This window comes from Rissa tridactyla, unplaced genomic scaffold (genome assembly GCF_028500815.1).
Source record: "Rissa tridactyla isolate bRisTri1 unplaced genomic scaffold, bRisTri1.patW.cur.20221130 scaffold_47, whole genome shotgun sequence".
In the NCBI taxonomy this organism is placed as follows: domain Eukaryota; kingdom Metazoa; phylum Chordata; class Aves; order Charadriiformes; family Laridae; genus Rissa; species Rissa tridactyla.
The window spans coordinates 398,217-413,288 of NW_026529679.1; the positions used below are offsets into that span (position 1 = coordinate 398,217).

The 15,072-nt window shown below is 52.4% G+C and overlaps 1 protein-coding gene across 1 annotated transcript; it reads left to right on the forward strand.

The window, feature by feature from the left end:
* Positions 1–5,086: 5,086 nt before the first annotated feature.
* LOC128903555 (olfactory receptor 14J1-like) lies at positions 5,087–5,980 on the forward strand (the record flags this gene model as incomplete). Its single annotated transcript, XM_054187572.1, has 1 exon — positions 5,087–5,980. A coding segment is annotated over one exon (894 nt), but the record flags the coding sequence as incomplete, so codon positions are not given.
* Positions 5,981–15,072: the final 9,092 nt, after the last annotated feature.

Sequence of the window (15,072 nt, forward strand, 5' to 3'; positions counted from 1 at the left end):
AGACCCATGAGAAGGCACTCGCTCCTTAAAGCTCCAGCACCTCGTTGCCTCCTCACCCACCCACCATAGAGCCTGCAAAGGGTCCTCCTGCTGACCAGTACCCGGCTTCACACACTCACACATTACACAGAGCCCTGAGCATTCCAAGAGGGAAAGGAGCTCCCTCCCCAAAGGATGGGGGTCAGGCCTTGGCCATCCTGCTTGGGGAAGCAAATCAAGGGCTTTCGCAATGACTTCCACGTTTAAATGTCTTCCTGTAGCAAGTGTCTCTGACATCCTTTCCTGCTTCACCAGCCCCCAGGGACAGGAACTTTGTCTGCTCATTCCCTCCTCCGTCTCTTCAGAGGCGGAGATCAGCAGGGCCTGCTAACACCCCCAGAAACCTGGAGGTTTGCTTCTGACTTTTACTTCTCCAGGGGCTTGCTCAGTCTTTCAGGATCTGCAGTGCAGGAGCTCGGCACCAGAGGGCTCATTAACACGCCAAACGCCCTAAGGAGCCAGCTCTGAGCCTAATTCTCCTTTAGTCTTCCATTCTTATGGGGTTCATGAGAGAGGTGTCAGGAGTGGAGTCAAAGTGAAAAGATGCCAAAGCCAAGAGCCCAAGTGAATGAAATACTGGATTTTCAATAGCCAGTTCTGCATTAACACAGTGCTGCAGCTGGGTTACAGCACTGTCCTCTTTCTGATATTAGTGATAGCACCACAAATTCCAAAACACCCTTGAGAGCTGCTATAGTTTTCCTCCTCTCCAAAGTTCAGCCTGCTCAGACCTTGACAGGATGACTTCAAATCTCTGTAACTCAAATCTCTCCAACCTTCTGCCATCCACCCTTCCTCTCTCACCCCAGAGCACTTCTCCCCAGCCCTTCAGCACATTACAAGGCCTCTGCTTTTTAGCTGCATGAAGTCAGGGTACTCCCTTGCAAAGTCACAGAATCACAGAATGATAAGGCTTGGAATGGACCTCTGGAGATCGTCCAGTCCAACCCCCCTGCCAGAGCAGCGTCACCTAGAGCAGCTGAAAGTCTTCCCTACAGAAGTCTTCTCTAGGTGCTGATCCCAATGATATCACCTCATGTTATGTACGGCTCCATCCTCCTTCTGCAGAGCTTCATTGATGGGCAGTTTTCCTGTTTCTTTCATGGTGGTTAGCCTTCCCTGCCTTTTTGTATTGTATGCATATCAAATAGTGTCAGAAGCAACACATTTATCCTCCACACCTTCACCCATTTCTGGCTGCAGTCTGAGATATTTCCCCTCTTGGAGCAGACATTGTGCAAAGCTGCTCCATGTAGGGAAACCCACTTTAGTGCTGCATATTCGTTTGGGTTAGAGAGAAGCACCAAAGACAAACGAAAGTCTGTTTCTTCTGTCAGTGAAGAGAAAGACTACGAGCCAGCAGTGTGCCCAGGTGGCCAAGAAGGCCAACAGCATCCTGGCCTTTACCAGGAACAGTGTGGTGAGTTGGACCATGGAAGTGATCGTCCCCCTGTGCTGGGCACTGGTGAGGCCCCACCTGGAGTGCTGTGTCCAGTTCTAGGCCCCTCACTACAGGAAAGACATTGTGGGGCTGGAGCGGGTCCAGAGAAGGGCAAGGGAGCTGGCGAGGGGTCTGGAGCACAAGTCTTGTGAGGAGTGTCTGAGGGAAATGGGGGTGTTCAGCGTGGAGAAAAGGAGGCTGAGGGGAGACCTTCTTGCTCTCTGCAACTCCCTGAGTGAGAGGTGGGGGTCGGTCTCTTCTCCCAACTAACAAGTGATAGGACAAGAGGAAACGGCCTCAGGTTGCGCCACAGGATGCTTAGACTGGATATTAGGAAATTAGGAAGCACTGAAAGGGTTATCAAATATTGGAACAGGCTGCCCAGGGAAGTGGTGGAATCCCCATCCCTGGAGGTATTTCCAATTAGACGGGTCAACGTAGTGCTTAGCGACATGGATCAGTGATGGGTTTTGTCAGTGTTAGGTTGATGGTTGGACTTGCTGATCTGAAAGGTCCCTTCCAACCTAGACAATTCTATGATACTGTGACCCCCCCCAGTTTCTCTAGGAGGTGGTCTGGGCTACCTTTTTCTTCCAGTACCCAACTTGCAGATGTTGTGGTCCCTCTAGTGTCCAGTCCAAAATTAGGCCCCCGCAGGCGTATTCTACTTTCTGGTTTCTCTGGTGTTTGCTTGTGGGTAAACCACTAACATACGCACCAATGTTATATGCATATGCACCATTATCACCAGTTGCTGGCCCCCCAACATTCAAAAGGTCTGATGACTTGTGGTTCCCACTCCAGTGTCTGGCACTTGAACCTCCATCTGTGCAGAGAGAGCAGAGATCTCCCTCGCCCCACAAATCTCTTCGAAAAGGAGGTATTAAGAAAACAGGACAGGCTGTGGTGATCAGTTGTGGGGCACAGCCAGGGAAGTGTCCTGACCAGCCACCTGTTTACACATGACCATCTCATTTCATCCCTTTTCTCTCTGTTTCCCCATGCTTCTTCCTCCACAAACCTCCTTGATCCCAACCTTTCCCTTCCTTCGGTCCTTTCCTAGAAATCCCATGGCAAGTCTTGCACAATCCAAAAATGTGCTTTCTGGCTTCCCAGCACGAGTGTCAGACCTCTGATGCAGAACCCCCCCTCCTCAGTTGGATGAATCAAAGAATCATAGAATGGTTGTGGTTGGAAAAGTCCTAAACAATCATCTAGTCCAAACCCCCTGCCATGGGCAGGGACATCTTTCATTAGTTCTAGTTGCTCGAAGCTCCTGACCTTGGATACTTCCAGGGATGGGGCATCCACCACTGCTCTGGGCAACCTCTTCCAGGGTCTCACCACACTCATCATAAAGCATTTCTTCCTTATGTCCAATCTAAATCTACCATCATTCAGTGTAAGCCATTGTCCCTTGTTCTGCTGTTACAGGCCTTGGTAAAAAGTCTCACTCCATCTTTCTTGGCCTATGACCACTATGTTTTCATCTGCAAACAGCGTGGAGAGAGCCCAGAGCTCTCCCAAGATGGGGTTTGGAGGCCTCAAGCACTTGAGCAGTATCAGGAGGCTGAGGGCCCTGGGCACAGTGGTGTGCAGGGCACAGAGGGCAGTACAGGACAGTACAGGAGAAGCCTGAGCGTACTTGAAGGGTGCTTTCAGAGCTGGTGGAGCTTTTCTCTGTAGTGGAAAACAGCATGAGAAAGAAATAATGCCCCAACATGCAGCTGGGGAGGTGCAGACTGGACACAAGGAGAAAGAAATGTCACCCCAAGAGCAATGCTGTGGTGCAACATGACACCCAGAAGGAGCCTGGATAAGCCTAAGGCTTTGTGTTTCAAGGAGGAGCCAGGGAGTATGGAGAGATCTGAGCAAAGGAAGGTGAGAACAATGTGGGGCAGCCGGGTGGATGACTACAGCCTGCAGGGAAAGAGGCAGAGGTGATGGGACACTGTAGGACAGCCTGTGGTGGAGAAGACAGAGGGATGTGGCAAAGATGAAAGGCCCCTGACAGAGCCAACCTCTTCATGCCTTGGGCTATGGCTGTTGTCTCTGCCACTGACGCCTATGAGGAGACAACCAGTCCTTCCAGCACTGGGGTCTCATTGCCTCCTTGTCCATACTCAGGAGACTGGGTGGTGTCGCACCATAGCCCTGTCCTTGGCATTGCACATCTCCACATCCCCCTGTGCCAGGAAGAGCCCTGAGGAATGAGTGAGGGACAGGATCTCCCTTCCTGGGGGCTGGGGGTCGTGCCTTGGCCCTTTGGGTGATGGGGTCAGGGCTTGGCCCTTCACACTAATGAAACACATCCAGGTTTACTCAGCATCAGAGACACCTTCACCTTGCTTTCTCTGACCTGTCATCACTGCCTCCAAGTTACTGCGCTAACCAGACCCTGGGGACAATGTCTCAGTGGTGTCCCTCAGTGGGACCCATAAACACTACTAGAAACTTTGGAGTTTGAACCTGACTTTGAATCCTTGAGAGGTTTCTTCAACTTCCTCTCAGCGTCCGAGGTTCATGGACTTGGCATCAAACCCACCAGAGGGGTCATTAAAAGGCCTTGGGCTGGTCCTCTGTGTCTGAGCTGGGCTGGGCTCCTGGCATGGAGGGAGCTCATTGGCAAGCGGGCAGCGCTGCAGAGAGACGGCTCTGCCCAGGAGCAGCTCCTCTGCCAAGCGCAGCAGGGCTGAGGGCACTGCCAGGGTGTCTCAGGGAGATGAGCGAGGCAGAGAGAGAGCTTAAAGCTGTCAGGATTGGGAGGATGACTGAGAGCTCACTGGAGGAGAAATCTTTGCGGCCCTTGACAGGGTGAGTCTCTGGGTGCAGGGCAGTGCAGGTGGAGTTCCTGGAGGCATCTCCTAAAGCTGGCACAGCCACAGCTTATGGGATCTGTAAGGGGGCAGAGGGGGCTGGTATGAAATGTGAATAGCTGATAAGCTGGGTGTGCAGCCAGGGGTGCCCAGGGCTGTCTGTCAGAGCACGGTCCCTGCAACCCATGGGTCTGTGTGCCGGGGCAGGGACTCTGCCGCCTGCAGGGTCAGCTCTCATCCAGCCTGGGGAGACCCCATGGGCATGTGGGGACGCAGCAGGGAAGGGTCCTGCTATTGAGAGGGTGCTGCGTGGGTGAGAGCTGCTCACAGCTGCAGATCACTGCAGGACATTCACAGGAGACTTTTCAAGAAGCACAGCACGGCAGGGGCTACCTGAAAGGGAAGGACCCTCTTCTTCCAAACTTCTGCTCTGGGTTGTCTGGGTGGGTGATGGGACACAAAAATTCATCTCTCAGTTGAGAAGAAGGAATTGAAAATCCAACTCTGTTTCTTTTAGAGGTGAATAACCCAGAGAGTATTGGAAATCAACATCTGGATCTCTGCCCCTACAAAGATACTGCCCTCAGCAGCACAAAGCTGATCTCACAAAAAGGGTCTGAATGAAATTATTCCATGGAAAGAGAAGTCATTTTGGGGAAAATTTTGGAAAAAGGAATAGGATGGGATCAACGAAGTCTGCCTTAAGTTGTGAATGTCTTCTCCTCTTTAAACAGTCCCCCATGCACGGACTAAGCACATGTCCAACAGCAGCTCCATCAGCCAGTTCCTCCTCCTGGCATTCGCAGGCACACGGGAGCTGCAGCTCTTGCACTTTGGGCTCTTCCTGGGCATCTACCTGGCTGCCCTCCTGGCCAACGGCCTCATCATCACCGCCATCGCCTGTGACCACCGCCTCCACACCCCCATGTACTTCTTCCTCCTCAGCCTCGCCCTCCTTGACCTTGGCTGCATCTCCACCACCGTCCCCAAATCCATGGCCAATTCTCTGTGGGACAACAGGGCCATCTCCTACTGGGGATGTGCTGCACAGGTCTTTCTCTTTTTCTTTTTTATGTCAGCAGAGTTTTATCTTCTCACTGTCATGTCCTATGACCGCTACGTTGCCATCTGCAAACCCCTGCACTACGGGACCCTGATGGGCAGCAGAGCTTGTGTCCACATGGCAGCAGCTGCCTGGGGCAGTGGGTTTCTCACTGCTGTCCTGCACACGGCCAGTACATTTTCCCTACCCCTCTGCCAGGGCAATGCTGTGGACCAGTTCTTCTGTGAAATCCCACAAATCCTCAAGCTCTCCTGCTCACATTCCTACCTCAGGGAAGTTTGGCTTCTTGTATTAGGTTGTTCTTTAGCTTTTGTTTGTTTTGTCTTCATCGTGCTGTCCTATGTGCAGATCTTCAGGGCCGTGCTGAGGATCCCCTCTGAGCAGGGACGGCACAAAGCCTTTTCCACGTGCCTCCCTCACCTGGCCGTGGTCTCCCTGCTTGTCAGCACTGGATTATTTGCTCACTTGAAGCCCCCCTCCATCTCATGGCCATCCCTGGATCTGGTGGTGGCTGTGCTGTACTCAGTGGTGCCTCCAGCAGTGAACCCCCTCATCTACAGCATGAGGAACAAAGAGCTCAAGGATGCCCTGAGGAAGCTATTGGGATCCCATCTCCTTTAAATTAATAAGGCGCCCATTATGCCAATGGGGTTCCACTGTATCTCGGGAAAAGGCAGGATGAACTTTTTTTCATATGTTTCTTTACTTTCTCTTTGTGGGATTTTTTTTGGTTTTGTTTTTGTTTTATTTTGGTTTGGTTTGTTTCTTTGTTTTTATGTGTTGGTTTTTTTTTGTTGGAGACCTGTGATGTTATTATTCTTGGCCTTCTACTTCTTTTTTTCTTGACCCAAAGATCTTATTTATATATGGATCCAGGCTCCCTTTTTAAAAAAGCTCAATAAAGAAATGTGGAAAAAACCTATTTGTCTCACCTCCCATCTCTTTACTTCTCCTCTGGAGCTGGGTGAGCAGCCCCAGCATGCAGGAGGGGTTCAGGAGGCAAATGCTCATCTGCCCCATGGAGGATCAGCCCCTGGGTCCCTTGGGGCTGCCCCTGGCTGCCTCGCTGGGCACTCTGTTTGTGCCGCCTGCGAGTCGGGGCTGCTGCTTCCCTGGAGCCATGGCCAAGGACAGCAGCAGGACGTGGCCTTTCCAGTGCTGGTCTCTCCTCACATCCCCACTGTCCTGCTGTGCCCTTGCCTTTGTGTTCCCCCTAAGGCCTCGTGTACCTTGTGACAGTCCTGTTGTCTCTACAGTGGCACCCCTGTGGCTGCAGGCAGGAACAGGCCATATGAACCACTGAGTCAGAGGGGACTCCTCAAGGCAGGGGCAGAGGCTGAATGACTCTTCCAAAGCTGGTATCAGGAACACACCCAAGGAACTGTTCCATGAAAAGTCCTCATGGTGTTCTAGGGTCAGAGTTGCATGGGAATCTGTTAGGGATGAAAGGCTGGACCTAGAGCTCCCTTCTTGGTGGCACATGTCCAAGCAGAGAGCAAATGGTTTTTGCTTACCCTTCCTGGTATTGTCCCACTTGTGGTGGGGCCGATGGCCAATGCTATCTTGGAGAGGAACCTGGAGTTGCCAGGAGAGCTCAGGGGATCTCCCAGAAAAGTACGTGAGTCTGGATGAGCAGTGATTGGCACCTCATCAAATGAGTGACCATCCAAGGTGGAGTGTCCTTGAAGGAAAGGTGAACCTGAAGAGCCCATGGGCTAACGAGGCTCCTGCAATGCCAGGATCCAGCAGGCAAAAGAGACATAAGACTAAACAATGGTTCAGCCCAGTGTCCTGGAAAACCAGTGGGATTGATCTAGGGCAGCCCTTCCCTGCCCTTTGAGACACTGGAGACATCCCATTGTCCTGCCAAGCCCTGTCCTTGGCTACTGAGCAATGAGGGAAGATGGAAGGGGGCTCAGCAGCAGTGATCCCTTTCTGGCTGGCTTGCTCCCCATCCCGACCAGCATGGCCAGTGCAGGGTCACCCCATGGCCCCAGGGCACCACAGCCCCCTCCCTCTGCAGAGCAACACCGCCAGCTCAGGGCCCTGCAGGGAGCACGGGGTGGGAACCAGGAATGTCCAGCCAGGCCAGCCGGGACACGCTCACCTGGGGAAGGCCTCTCCCAGGAGAAGTGGTGTCCCTGAAGAAGAGCTAGGGAGCATTTCTGTGCCTGCAGGGAGGAATCCATGAGAAGGAGAAACCTCTTTCTGCAGGTCCCCACTCTGGGCAGGCTGCTCTGTGCCTGGAGCAGGACTCTTGTGCTGGCCTGGGGAGAGGGGCTGGCACTGAGGGGACACAGACCATCTGTGGCCCAGGCACTGCGGGAGGCCACCAAAACAGGAGGGCTGAGGGGGACAGAGCCCTGAGGGCTGCGAGGATACTTTGCCAGGGCCATGTCTCCCCACCCTTGACCACACCTGTCCCATGCGGTTCCAGCACGGTGGGACCATCAGACCGATAATGGGGAAGCAGGGCCCGCCTTCCCCTTGCTCTCCAGTTTCCCCATCCCCTTACTCCTTGCTCAGGCACATCCCTCTAAACTCCCCAGGTGCTGCTTTGAGCTTCAGGCAGTTGGAAGAATGCCCTGGTCTTTCAGCAGGCTGATAATCTCTTCAGCCAAATCCTTCCATGTTTTTATATCCATCATATGCCATCCATCTCTCTCCCATACTTGGAGTGAGGTTATCCCTTTTGGATGATGACCCTCACTGGAGGAGGTTCACCAGGTTGAAGAAGCCCACGTCCCTCATCATCCTCACACAAGGCTTATGCGCTAGGCCCCAGTCCTCAAAGACAAAATTTCCAACTGATTGGAGTTCCGGGATTGAACTAGACGATCTCCAAAGATCCCTTTCAATCTACATGATTCTGTGAGGACATGGCAGTCCAGCAATGTCTCGGGTAGATGCTTGTGAGGTGCCTTCTGCCTGAGAACCCAACAGGCCAGCAGCAGGCCAAGGTCTGGCATGTTGATTGTGAGGTCACTGCTGCTCTAACAGCGGGCATCTGCTTTGGATGCTCATTTTGGGGTCACCCCTGTCTCTGCAGGTGGCCGGCCAACCCCCGGCTCAAGGCTGGGTTCGGTGCCTATGAGGTTGTTCCTCCATGAGCACCTGACAGGACAGCAGCAGGCACATGGTGTGGATGTTGGTTAGGAGGTCAGTGCTGCCACAATCTCTGATAGGCCAGAAGCAGGCAGCTATTGATTTGGAGGTCACATCTGCCTGAGTCCTTGATAGCCCCGCAGCAGGCGAATGGCCTGAATGTCAGTTGTGAGGGTGCTGCCGCCTGAGGACCCGAGAGATAATGAGCAAGCTCCTGGGTGTTTGAAGGCCTGTGTTCCAGAGCACCCCTTAGGCCAGCAGAGGCTTGATGACCAGGCTTGGTTCCTGTGAGGTCCCAAGTACGGGACATGCCAGCAGCATGGGTATGAATGCAACACACAGGATGGACCATGCCAGCATGTATGGAACATGCCAGCAGCTAGAGGTTGCTTCTGAGGTTATGGTTCCTTGGGCACATGATTGTCCAGCAGCAGGCTCATCATCTGGGGTTTGTGAAGTCATTTCCTTCTGTCACATTTTTAGGCCACGATGAGGCTTGTGGCTGTGTTTGGTGCCTGAGAGGTCTCTTCTTCCTGGAAACTTTCCTGGACTCTTCCGTAGGTGGTGGGACATCCACACTAATGGTCCCAAGGCTTCAGCCAGCATTTGCCTTCCCAGCAGTGAAATGCCTTCGATTTCTTTTCCCTGGGTTGAGATTTCCTGACTTATTGGAGAGATGTCTGGCAGAGCCAAGATACCTGGGCCCCTAACCCCAGTCCTGGATTTGGATGGGCATGGTGACTGTGTGATGCCCATCACTCTCTGGCAAGCTGGTATCCTCCATCCTATGGAAGCCATTGTATTTCCTGCAGCAGCAGGATCCCTTTCCACAAGTCCTGCAGAAGGAGTCTGAGATGAGTCCATGTCTTTGCGTGTCAAGGAGCAGAGTGTGAGGGTGGACAGATGTCAGTGAGTGTCTGGAACTGCCAGGGTGAGAGCAAGGTGGGGAAGGGAGATGGGTGTCTCCAGCCTGCAGGGAAGAAGAAGCAGCTGTGGGACAGGATAGGACAAGCTGTGGTGGAGATGGCAAAGGGCACTGGAAAGGCTGGAAGTCACCAAGAGAACGCAAGTCTTTGTCCCCTTGGGCACAGCAATGGTCTCTGCCACCAAGGCCTGTGAGGAGACATCTTGTCCTAAGGCCATGGGGGGGCCTCTTGGCCTCCTTGCACACCCCCAGCAAGGCTGGGCACTGACCCACCGGTGTCCTTCACTCAGCATCACACTCCCCAGATGCCACTGCCCAAGGAAGAGCCCTGAGCCATGCGGGAGGGACAGGATCTGCCTTGCCAGGGCATGGAAGAGGTGACAGCAGCATTCTCTGATTGATATGGATCCAGGGTCTCTCCTAAGGAGATCTGGACTGGTGGTAGAAGCTGTCCCTTGAGGTCTGAGACACGATGGCCAACCTTTCTCCTCGCCTCCCCAACCCCACCATGGCTCTCATCGGCCACCTGGGACTTGCATCCCTTTTCCTTCCATCACACTTCTCCACCGCAGTCTGCAGCTGGATGTTCCAGCTCCTTTGCACCAGCTCCCACCTGCTTTCCTCAGAGACCTGCTGCACACAGGCAAACAGGGATGTTTTTATTTTTAAACAAACAAAAAAACATGATAGGATTCACTTTTAAAAAAAAACACTCCTCAGCTGTGTGCCAAGTACAATCTGCCACCAATGAGGTTCACCTTCCACAAGGCATAACCATGCAAGAAATGTTTTTAGAGAGGTAAAAAATTATCAACTAAGCACAGCTAAAGATTGTGCTAAAGACAGAATGAGGCAGACTACTGGAAGATAGGCAAGCTTTTGACTCCCTGAAGCTCAAAGCAGCAACTGGACTGTTGAGAGGTGTCTGAATGATGAAAGAGGAAGGGGAAGGGAAATCTAGAGAGCCATCGCAAGTGCTTCTGTGTCAATGAGCTGCTGGAAAGGTGACTTCAGACACAGTCAGTTTAGTTGGGAGAGGTGGAAATATGTGAAAGATGAGGGAGATTAAATGCACAGCCTGAGAGGGAGCACTGACAATGCAAATAGAGTTCTGGTTTGGAAGGTCAATAGCTCTCCCCTTGTTAATGCACATCCAGAAATCTCCTCATTTTGATTTCATGGGAAAACAATGAAAATTTTTTTCAAGTACTCAACTTTTTCAGCTGATGAGGTCGTACTCTTACTTTTAAAAACGTTTATAAACTTTTCAGTTTTTTTGGCAGAGCTCCGCTGTCTGACCGTCAGTGGTCTTCCTTCCTGAGATCAGCTTCACCTCCAGCACAGGCCCTCAGGGCTGCAGAGACACAACAGACAGCAAAGCCCTCTCCTGCTCAGACTAACTGCTGAGCTCTGATTCTCTCTGCCTCTTCGGAAAGGAGGCTTTGTTCTCTTTGAGAGAACCTCATTTCTTCTTCATACGACTATCTGCCATCCACTCCAGCACATAAGAAAAGTCCTGGGGCCTTGGGAGCAGGCTTCCCTGAGGCAAGTCTGCTCTCAACCCAAGTGTGCCACAGCTGAGGTGCTGCAGCCCAGCCATGCCCCCCTGATGCCTTCAGCCTCGGGCACAGAGAGGAGGAGCTGGAGCTGTGTGGGCAACCTCTTCCTTCCACTTGGAGGGAATAACAGCTGAGGGGTGTTGGGACAGCTCACATGCCTGGGCTGCTGTCCTGGGTGGGTACAGGATGATCAGGAGGCCAGAAGAATCAGGAAGGTCTTTCCCTCCGTGTGAAGGAGCTGCAGAAATGTGTGGCGCTCCTCTCTGGGATGAAGAAGTGGGGTGAGCCCTGGTGGGTGAGGGTCAGAGGAGATCCTGGTATGAGTGACATCGATCTGGGAGACAAAGAACCTATTAAAGTCCCTTGGGGAGTTTAATTACACTGGAATTCAGTGGGAGGAGACCACAACAGCATTCAAGTAGTTCCGGATGTTTCTGGAGGGTCTTGCTCAAGGCACAGCTTGAGATACAGGCCTTTCTAGCACGGCTGCCAGAGTGGTCTACAAAGGTGACACTCATCTGCAGCTGTTACTCTCAAAGAAGGAAGAGCTGGACATGGATGTGAAAACCAGTGTCAAGCCTGGCTGTCGCGAGCATGACATAGTTGGGTCTCACCTCCCAAGAAGAAGGGGAATAGAAGAGTGCAGGTGACAGACCTCAGAGGAGCAGACTTTGGCCTAGTCTTGTGACTTTTCTGGGAGGAGCCCGTGTGAGCAGCACAGAAGGGCAGCAGAGGGTCTGCAGTACAGTGGTCTGCAAGGACAGTGTCTTTCACGTACCAGAGTGTGGTCATACCCATAGTCAGGACAACAAGCAGAGCTATCAGAAGAAGAGCTGGGGGAAACAAGACACTCATGGGGAAGCTCTACAGAAAAAAGGAAGCATGAAGAGGTGGCTGCAAGGATGAAAACAAAGGAAGAATTGAGAAATAGAGTTGATTTTCTTTCAACAAAAGCAAGTGTAGGGTCCTGCACCTGGGAAGGAAGAATGCCAAACACCAGTATATGTTAGGGGCGGACATGCTGGGAAGCAGCTCTGAGGAGAAGGACCTGGGGGTCCTGGTAGGCAGCAAATTATCCATGAGCCAACAATGTGCCCTTGTCGCCAAGAAGGCCAATGGCATCCTGGGCTGCATAGGGAAGACTGTGGCCAGTAGGTCGAGGGAGGTCATTCTTCCCCTCTACTCTGCACTGGTGAGGCCACAACTGGAGTACTGTGTCCAGTTTTGGGCTCCCCAGTTCAAGAGGGACAGGGAACTACTGGAGCGAGTCCAGCGTAGGGCAACCAAGATGATTATGGGACTGGAGCACCTCCCTTATGAGGAAAGGCTGAAAGAGCTGGGACTCTTTAGCCTGGAGAAGAGAAGGTTGAGGGGGGACCTGATTAATGTTTACAAGTATCTAAAGGGTGGGTTTAAGGAGGACGGAGCCAGGCTCTTTTCAATGGTTCCCAGCGACAGGACAAGGGGCAATGGGCACAAGCTAGAACATAGGAAGTTCCGTTCAAATACACGGAAAAACTTCTTTACAGTGAGGGTGACAGAGCACTGGAACAGGCTGCCCAGGGAGGTTGTGGAGTCCCCTTCTCTGGAGATTTTCAAGACCCGCCTGGATGCAGTCCTGAGGGATGTGCTTTAGGCAATCCTGCTCTAGCAGGGGAGTTGGACTAGATGATCTCTAGAGGTCCCTTCCAACTCTGAAGATTCCGTGATTCCGTGATTCCGTGATTTTAGAAAAGCCAAAGCTCCCGTAGAGTTGACACTTGTGAGGTGCACAACGGTGAGCTCTTGCTCTTTCAGGAACAGCTAAAGAAGAAACAAAGATAATGTGTGGTCACGGCTGAATTTGCAAAGAGTAGGTGTAGATAGGTACGAGGTACTCTTGGCCTGCATCTTCACCAGCAAGGTCTCCCAGTTCCATGTGCCTAAGAGGCAGAACGCCACAGGAAATCCAGCAGTGGATGTAGATCAAGTCAGGGGCTACATGGGTAAGGTCAACCTTTGGTACTCCATTGGACCAGATGGGATGAATCCAAGGATGATGAGAGACCAGGCTGATGTCAGAGCAGGGCTGCTCTGATCCGTTTTGGAAGGCCATCATGACTGGAGAAAGCAACAAGCAGCTCTTGCATACATCTTCTCAAAAGAGCCGAGGCCTGAGCAGGGGAATGACAGGCTGCAGGGACAGAGGCCAGGGGCTGCGTGGCTGGGCAGCACCTCTGTGGAAACGGTCCTGGGGCTCCTTGAGTTTCCTTGTCAAAACATGAGCCAGCAGCAAAGGTGGCCAACAGCTTCCGGGGCTCTATGAGCAGGAGCACAGCCAGGAGAAGTGATTGTCCTGCTCTGCTCAGCACCTTTTACACCACACCCTGCCCAGTGACAGTGAGACAAGGGCAAACAGGAACCAGCCCACCAGGGAGGGCCACCAAGGTGGTAATCCTTCCATTGTCCTTCAAGTGTTTGTGTGAGTTCCCTAAGAATATCAGTTACCACTACAGCAAGAGAAGCATTCCTCTGCCAAAACAGAAATGTCTGCACTGGAGCAGTCCACATCTGGGCAATGCCAGTGGCATGAGAATTTGCAATATAGAGCATGACACCTAGTCCACAGGGATCTGAAGTGTTTCAGATGAAGGGTGGTCTTGCAAAGGTCATCCTTTGTGTCCCCAGCTGGCATGGACACTGCTGCCCTCTCTGGAGAGTGGCAGAGGCTGGATCCCCTTCTCAGGACAGACTCCTCGCCAGGAAGCCACAGGCGGGGGGGAGCTCACCTGGTTCTTCCTGACACTTCACTCGGCATCCGTTTGGATATATTTGGTGCTTTTCTGTTGCTCCTCTTTCTGCACAGATGGTCATAAAAAGACAACCATTCCCTAAGAGATGGTGAAAAAGGCCCTGTTATGTCCCAGAAAGCTCACCACGAGTGCTGGAGAATGTGAGGAACATCATAAAAAGCACCTGGAAGATCCAAAATGCTCAAGGCCTCTTCCGAAGACTGAGTGTCTCCGAGCAGCAGTGATTGGCCGTGTGGGAGAGAGAACGGAGACCCTTGTCCGCTCAGCCGTGGCTTCTGTCTCTTCCACTGAGGCCCAGGAGAGGACACCAAGTCCTTACAGCTCCAGTGACTTGTCACCTCCTCACCAACCCTCCACAGAGCCTGGGAGGTGTCCTACTGCTGACCTGCACCTGGCACCTCATCACTCCCACATCACCCAAAAAGAGCCCAGAGCATCTCAAGAGGCAATGGACATCCCTCCCCAGGGGATGGGCGCCCAGGCTTGGCCATCCTGCTTGGTGAAGAACATCAAGGCCTTTCACAGTGATTTCCACATTTACATTTCTTCCCGGACCAAGTGTCTCTGACTTTCTGCTTCACCAGGCCACAGCAAAAAGAACTTTGTCTGCTCATTCCCTACATTGTCTTTTTAGTGAGGGACTTCAGCAGGGTCTGATAACACCCTCAGAAACCTGGACGTTTGCTTCTTTTACTTCTCGAGAGGCTTGCTCAGTCTTTCAGGATCTGCAGTTCAGGAACACATAAAACACACAAAGGAGCCCCATCTGGACTAAAGTCTTCAATTCTTCTGTGGCTCGTTAGAGAGATTTCAGGAGTGCAGTCAAAATGAAAGGATGTCCAAGCAAAGAGGCCAAGTGAATGAAATGTTTGATTTTGAAAAACCAGTTCTGCATTAATCCAAACGTTTTTGGCATTACAGGAATATCTTCAGAAAGAGTCTGCACCCTCTAGACCCATGTGGATGGACTGGCGCAGCCACCCCCAGCAGGGGGAATGCCCATCTGGCATTGTGCAGGCTGAGGCACACAGTCAAGATGCAAACCTCTGCAATGTCCGCTTGTTACAGGCCTCCAGGCAGAGTGCGACTCATTTCGCATGACCCTCTGAGCCTCTACCAGCTCATTTTGCTTCCTCTCCCCATCCCTGCAACTCTCAAGCCTCTGGGAGCTTTGGCTTTGCCATCCTCCCCCCATCCTGGGGCCAGGTTTCCAAACGCCTCCTCTGCAGCTTCCCCTCTTGCACCTCCTGTGTGCTGCCTTTGTGCCCTGCCGCCCAGTCACTTTATACCAGCAGCCTCCTGAGATGAGTGTTTCCCTTCATGGGCGTTCCA